The sequence below is a fragment of the Penaeus vannamei genome, chromosome 40 (genome assembly GCF_042767895.1).
Source record: "Penaeus vannamei isolate JL-2024 chromosome 40, ASM4276789v1, whole genome shotgun sequence".
Taxonomy (NCBI): domain Eukaryota; kingdom Metazoa; phylum Arthropoda; class Malacostraca; order Decapoda; family Penaeidae; genus Penaeus; species Penaeus vannamei.
In genome coordinates this window covers 5858843-5866342 of record NC_091588.1, presented here as the reverse complement: position 1 = coordinate 5866342, position 7500 = coordinate 5858843, and the positions used below count along the sequence as shown (strand labels likewise).

The following is a 7500-nucleotide window of genomic DNA, read 5'->3' as shown; positions in this document are numbered from 1 at the left end:
TCTATGGATTCTCTCTCTCTTCATCTTGCTCTCTCTCTCTCTCTTTCTGGGTTTGGCTTCGCTTGTTTAACTCTTTTTTTTTCTTTTCTTTTTTAGTCTTTCGCTTTCCATGGATTCTTCCTCTCTCTCTCTCTATCTTGCTCTCTCTCTATCTTGCTCTCTCTCTCTCTCTCTTTCGGGGTTTGGCTTCGCTTGTTTAACTTTTTTTTTCTTTTTTTTTAGTCTTTCGCTTTCCATGAATTCTCTCTCTCTCTCTATCTATCTTGCTTTCTCTCTCTCTCTCTCTGTCTCTCTCTATCTTACACACACTCTCTCTCTGTCTGTCTGTTTCTTTCTGTTTCGTTCTCTCTCGGGGTTTAGCTTCGCTTGTTTAACTCTTTTTTTTAGTCCCTCGCTTTCCAAGGGTTCTCTCTCTCTCTATCTCTCCCTCCTTCGCTAACCCTCTAAGCCTCTCTCTCTCTTTCTCTCCCTCCTTCGCTCTAACCATCTAACCCACCCTCTCTTTCTCTCTCTATCAGAGAGAGAGAGAGAGAGAGAGAGAGAGAGACAGAGAGAGAGAGAGAGAGAGAGAGAGAGAGAGAGAGAGAGAGAGAGAGAGAGCGAGAGAGAGCGAGAGAGCGAGAGAGCGAGAGAGAGAGAGAGAGAGAGAGAGAGAGAGAGAGAGAGAGAGAGAGAGAGAGAGAGAGAGAGAGAGAGAGAGAGAGAGAGCGAGCGAGCGAGCGAGCGAGAGAGAGAGAGAGAGACAGAGAGAGAAAAGAGAGAGTGAAAAAGAGAGAGAGAGAATGAAAGAAAGAGAGAGAGTGAATGAAAAAGAAAGTGAGAGAGAAAATGAAAAAGAAAGAGAGAGAATAATTAAAAAAGAAAGACAGACAGAGACATAAACAGACAAACAGACAGACAGAGAGCGATAAAAGACGTTCCATTCACCCTTCGCAGAGCGGGAAGAGGCTGGCAGAGCTCGAGGGCGTCGGGAGCGAAGTGGTCATCACGAGATTCTTCGGCATCTTCTTCATGTTCTTCCAGTCGACGCAGGTGTGGGGGAACATCATCTCTTCTACAGGTGTGTGAAGAGAGAGAGGAGGAGAGGAGGAGAAGGAAAGGGGGAGGGAGGGAAGGAGGGAGAGGGAGAGAGAGAGAGACACGCAGGTGTGGGGGAACATCATCTCTTCTACAGGTGTGTGAAGAGAGAGAGGAGGAGAGAGAGGGAAAAAAAGGGGGAGGGAGAGAGAGAGAGAGAGAGAGAGAGAGAGAGAGAGAGAGAGAGAGAGGGAGAGAGAGAGAGAGAGAGAGAGAGAGAGAGAGAGAGAGAGAGAGAGAGATGCAGGTGTGGGGGAACGTCATCTCTACAGGTGTGTGAAGAGAGAGAGGAGAGAGAGGGAAGAAAAGGGGAGGGAGAGGGAGAGAGAGAGAGAGAGAGAGAGAGAGAAAGGAAGGTGTGGGGGAACGTCATCTCCTCAACAGGTGTGTGAAGAGAGAGAGAAGGAGAGAGGGAAGAAAAGGGGGAGGGAGGGAGGGATGGAGGGAGAGGGAGAGGGAGGGAAGGAGGAAGAGGGAGGAGGGAAGGAAGGAGGGAGGGAGAGAAAGAGATAGAGAGAGACGCAGGTGTGGGGGAACGTCATCTCCTCTACAGGTGTGTGAAGAGAGAGAGGAGAAGGTGAGAGAAGGAAAGGGAGGAGGGAGGAAGAGTGAGAGAAGGAAAGGGGGAGGGAGGGAAGGAGGGGGAGGAGGGAAGGAGGGAGAGGGAGGGATGGAGGGGGAAGGGGGGAGGGAGGGATGGAGAGAGGGAGGGAGAGAAAGAGAGAGAGAGAGTCGCAGGTGTGGGGCAACGTCATCTCTTCTACAGGTGTGTCTCTGGAGGTGTTGAGAGGGAGAGAGAGGGAGGGAAGAAGGAGAGGGGGAGGGAGAGGGAGGGGTGGAGGGAGAGGAGGGAGGGAAGCAGGGAGAGTGAGAGAGAGAGAGACGCAGGTGTGGGGGAACGTCATCTCCTCAACAGGTGTGTGAAGAGAGAAAGGAGAGGGAGGGAGGGAGAGGGATGGGGAACGGGGGGAAGGTGAGAGAGAGAAGGAGAGGGAGGGAGGGAAGGAGAGAGAGAGAGATGCAGGTGTGGGACAACGTCAACAGGTGTGTCTCTGGAGGTGTAGAGAAGGAGAGAGAGGGAGGGATGGAGGGAGAGGGAGAGAGAAGGAAGGAAGGGGGAGAGGGAGGGAAGGAGGGAGAGAGAGGGAGAGGGAGAGGGAGAGAGAGAGACGCAGGTGTGGGGCAACTCTGGAGGTACTGAGAGGAAAGAGAGAGAGAGGGAGAGGGAAGGAGCGAAGGAGAGGGAGGAGGGAGAGGGAGAGAGGGAGGGAGAGGGTGTGGGGCAACGTCATCTCTTCTACAGGTGTGTCTCTGGAGGTTTTGAGAGACATGGGAGAGAGAGAGAACGAGAGGAAGGAAAGGAGGGAGAGTGAGGGAAGGAGGGAGAGGGAACGAAGGAGGGAGAAGGAATGAAGGAGAGAGAGCGAGGGAGAGGTGTGGGGCAACGTCATCTCTTCTACAGGTGTGTCTCTGGAGGTTTTGAGAGACATGGAAGAGGGAGAGAACGAGAGGAAGGAAAGGAGGGAGAGTGAGGGAAGTAGGGAGAGGGAACGAAGGAGGGAGAACGAAGGAGGGAGAGAGAGGGAGGGAAGAAGCGAAGGAGAGAGGGAGGGAGAGAGACGCAGGTGTAGGGCAACGTCATCTCTGCTACAGGTGTGTCTCTGGAAGTATGAGAACCGAGAGTGAGTAAGGGGGACGAAGGAGCAAGGGAGGAGGGAGAGGGAGGGTAAAGGATGTAGTTATTGAATGTTATTGATGCTGGAAATATCTGTGGATACAAACACACGCACGCACCGACGTCCACATGCACGATGCAGATGTTGATGCAGACACATGCAGGCACGTACACGCACTTGCACACGTAAACGCACGGACGAACGCACGCACACTCGCTCGCACGCACACACACACACACACACGCACACACGAACGAACGCATATATCAAAAGTCATTAGGAAAAATAGATTTTTACATTGATTTAATCATCATAAGCTTTCAATATTAAACGAATGATTGATAAGAGATTTTGTCATCATAACGGTTGCCAATATATATATTTTTTTCTATTTCCTCTTTACTGAGAAGTTTGCTTTTCCGAATGCGAATGTGACGTTAGAGCCCCGACTTCGGCGTTGTTTTGAGTTATTAATCAATATTCAAATTAGTATCATCCTACAAAAAATGATTTGAAATAGCAAACTGAATAATATATTTGCAAAATTAAATCAAAGTGCAAATGTTGTCACAGTTGTTAAAGAAAATACAAGCATTTAAATCCGAAGTCTGGGTTCTATCACCGCATTTACCCGAACTATTTGAATTTCGAAAAACCGCTTCTTTCATTTCTCGTTCCGTTTAAGGATTGGTAAAGCCATTTTAAATAATGGTAATATTATTCTAACTGTTTTTTATCCCTGTCTCAATTTCGTAAGTATTTTTTATTAATTGCCTCTCTTCACTTGTCTTGTTATAGTCTAAATAATGTGTTCCAACATGGACGTCAAACTTTTAAACTAAATCTAATATTTGTTACCTATCCTCTGTACTTATTTTCACTACTGAATCAATTGTCAAATATACAATACATATTGAAATAAGATTCATTCTCGCTCTCTCAATCTATTATACAGTAATACAGACGACAATTAATTCTAAAGGCGTTTATGAATACAATATAGTATAATTGGCAGATTAAATTAACCTGATTTTTCTGTTAATTGTCTGTTTAACGAACCAGTTTTCCTGTGGCTTTCTGCTTCTCTGATATGTTTAGGGTTGGAACTTGTTAATACATGATGTTTTATTAAAAGACACTGGCCAGGTTTAAGAAAAAGTCAATGTGTACTTAATAAATTTTGAAAGAGCGTTTAATCTAAGAAAATAAAAACAAAAAAAACTGGCTAGTCAGAACTTTGTACAGTGATTCGCTGTCTCTTATTCTAAGCAGCTGACACTTAATACATTTGCCTATATGGTTTACTTCTTATATATCTGTCTATTTACTTATTATTATTATCATTATCATTATTTTAGAATCTATTTGTTTTTCTTTGAGTTTTTTTACCGTCAATAGAACGCCAAAGTCCAGGCTGAGTTGACAGTTTTTCAATTCCTGAAAATAGACAGCTTCAGGTAAAGCCCTGTTTATTTCCATTCAGCATTTGCTCAATGACATGACTGCTGAAGCCAAATATTTTTTTATCTTTTTCCCTCGCTGTTCCTCCATGAATTAAAATCATATCAACAACAAACATTAACAAGATCATCTTCCCCGCCCTCTAGTCCTATCAGTAGGCGTGGAAAAGATCGACAAGACAGCCGAGGAGCTGCTCACCTGCGGCTACAACTTCTGCCTCGACCAGAAGAACGAGGAGTCCCCCGGCAACGCCACCAACAGCACGAGCAGTCGCCAAGATGGTCCTCCTCCGTGGCAGATCTACACCATGGCCTCCATCTACCTCGGCTGCTCGCTCTTCGCCGCCGCCATCACCGTTTTCTTCGTGGATCCGCTGAGTCGGTGAGGCTCTCGTCCGTTTTCTTTGGTTTTGAGCTTTGGTTGGATTATTTTATTAATGTTAAGTATTCCATGTTAAATTGTTTATCTCATTTATGTAGTTCGATCATATTCGTGAAGGGAGGTTATTAAGGTGTACTTTTTTTTAACCTATACGTTAAAAATGTTACACCACATTGCACATTTTCTTTTTACATTTTGGACTAATTATACGTCATTAGGATTCAAATTTGGTACTAAACGATCGGAACTTTTGAAACGCATGGTAATTGGTTTTAGAAATGTAATACATCTAATAGAAATAGATATAACATGCATAAAGAAGTCACATATGAGGTTACTAAAGGACGGTATTCCACCCCCACCAACCCCCCCCCCCCCCGTGATTCTTCCATCCTGGAAGAGCTATGTAGGGCACATGCTCTAGCGTCTTATGGTCCTCCACATACAAATTCATTTCTATTCCTTTAGATTTGTGAAGGAAACCCCAAATAGCCAAGAAAAGAGCGGCCTCGTGCTCGTTGCCGCCACTTTCAACCAGCTGCGCCACCCATACCAGTTGCTAATCGTTCCCCTGACAATATGGTCGGGCGTGGAGCAGGCTTTCCTCGGAGCAGATTACACGGCGGTGAGCACTCATGTCCCACTCTGAATTCATGGTTTGGGAAGATATAGGGCTGCACTGAAATTTGTTCACAATGTTTTGTTGTTTTTTTTTTCATAAAAAAATATCTGTAGGGTTCCATGAGAAAATATCTGTAGGGTTTTGAAAAGAACGTTTGTTGCTGTTGAAGCTAGATCTTCATAATTTTAAATATTTATGAAGTTATAACCGTCTTACTTGACAGATATTGAAGTATAAAGAACATTTAGATTCACCTATAACAATTCGTCAATAAGGAAAACTGAAGATTATCTTACAGACATGCTGTGTGATTTATCCAAACACTTTTTATAGGCTTACGTATCCTGTGGTCTGGGCGTACACATGGTCGGTTACATCATCATTTGCTACGGTGTGTGTGACGCCATCTGCTCCGTTGGATTCAGCCCCATCGTCCGAAAGTACGGCCGTGTCCCCGTCTTCAGCCTCGGTTTCCTCATTAACCTGGGGTTGAACATCACTCTTACGTACTGGACGCCGAAACCCGATGATTTGGTGATGTTCTTCGTCATCTCTGGCCTCTGGGGAGTCGCTGACGCAGTATGGCAGACGCAGATCAACAGTAAGGGGACGCTGGTTTATACATGCCGGCGGGAATTTCGATACGTGATACTAATTCCCAGTATTTATTTTTTTTGCGATGGAATTTTCCAAAGCTTTGTATAGCGGAATAATCGGTTCAGTTTAGTCAATACAGTATTTATGACTAATTTAACTGGATTGTGAGCAAGGTAATTTTAACAAGGGAAAGGCTAGATCAGTAGCAACTTGAGGTGTCATGGCGTCTGATTCTATTTTTGGAAAAACAAACACATGCGGTTTATTTTGATGACGTCACAAAAGTTACGGATGCTTTGTGAATATGGTCGATCATTTTGGTCTCTTCAATTTTCAAAAAGGATGGAAAATAATGGTTTTAATGTTTAGTATTTTCATTGAACTATCAACAAAACAGACTTCATGACACCACCTCGAGTTGCAACTGATCTATCCTTTCCCATTTTAACTAAGGAGAGTATCCTTGGTGTCACGTTTGAATAGTTAATGGCAGGCTCGTAGAATCGATGGTAAGTTGTAATGCTTGACATGGATTTGACTCATGTATCTGCTTTACAAAAACAAATACAATCATATTAGAGAAAAACTGCATAGTTGGTGTGTGTTTGTTTGTTATATAGATAAATACATTGATATTAATATGCAGTATATACACACGATATGCCCTACCCTACCCACCACCACCAACCCTACTCTACTCAACCCAACCCCACCAAACTCTACCCACCCCTACCCTATCCATCCCACCCCACCTCTACCCACCCAACCCAACCCAATCCATTCCAACCAAACCTACCCTTTCCCATCCAACTCAACCCAACCCTATCCTACCCTACCCAACTCCTCCCTTCTCACCCCAACCCTACCCTGCCTTACCCTACCCTACCCTGTCTTACCCTACCCTGCCCTATCCAACCCTACCGTACCCTTCCCTACTCACCCAACCCAACCCTTTTCCACCCCACACCTTCCCTACCCCCCCCCCCAAGCCTTCCCTACCCCACCCCACCCCTCCAAACACCCCCCACCCAACTCTTCCCTACCCCACCCCACCCAACCCTTCCCTACCCCACCCCACACCTTCCCTACCCACCCCACCCCACACCTTCCCTACCCACCCCACCCCACCCGACCCTTCCCTACCCCACCCCTCCAAACACCCCCCACCCAACTCTTCCCTACCCCACCCCACCCCACCCAACCCTTCCCTACCCCACCCCACCCCACCCCTCCAAACACCCCCCACCCAACTCTTCCCTACCCCACCCAACCCTTCCCTACCCCACCCCACCCAACCCTTCCTTACCCCACCCCACCCAACCCTTCCCTACCCCACTCCACCCCACCCAACCCCTACAAACACCCCCCACCCAACTCTTCCCTACCCCACGCCTTCCCTACCCCACCCCACCCAACCCTTCCCTTCCCCACCCCACCCCACCCAAGCCTTCCCCACTCCACCCCACCCCACCCCACCTCTCCAAACACCCCCCCACCCCACCCCCCCCCACCCCCCCAAATACCCCCCCCCCCATACCCACTCTCCTCTCTCCCCCCAGCTCTCTACGGCGTGATCTTCCCGGGCGAATCCGAAGCCGCCTTCAGCAACTACCGCCTGTGGGAGGCGACGGGCTTCATCATCGCTTACGCCTGCAGCACCGTCCTCTGCGTGAGTTCGAAGGTCGT

At 47.1% G+C, this 7500-nt stretch overlaps 1 protein-coding gene across 2 annotated transcripts in view; it reads left to right on the top strand.

The window, feature by feature from the left end:
• LOC113808883 (UNC93-like protein) overlaps positions 1–7500 on the top strand; it is a 16960-nt gene that overhangs the window by 8390 nt on the left and 1070 nt on the right. Inside the window, exons 5-10 of one of the 2 annotated variants that reach the window (XM_070117354.1) lie at positions 937–1032; positions 1603–1630; positions 4361–4595; positions 5064–5220; positions 5551–5818; positions 7374–7500. The exon at positions 7374–7500 is cut by the window's right edge and continues 1070 nt beyond it. In XM_070117354.1, the coding sequence (XP_069973455.1) occupies positions 937–1032; positions 1603–1630; positions 4361–4595; positions 5064–5220; positions 5551–5818; positions 7374–7500 (911 nt within the window). Of the gene's footprint in view, positions 1–936; positions 1061–1602; positions 1631–4360; positions 4596–5063; positions 5221–5550; positions 5819–7373 lie in introns of both variants that reach the window. The other variant, XM_070117353.1, reaches the window with a different exon arrangement.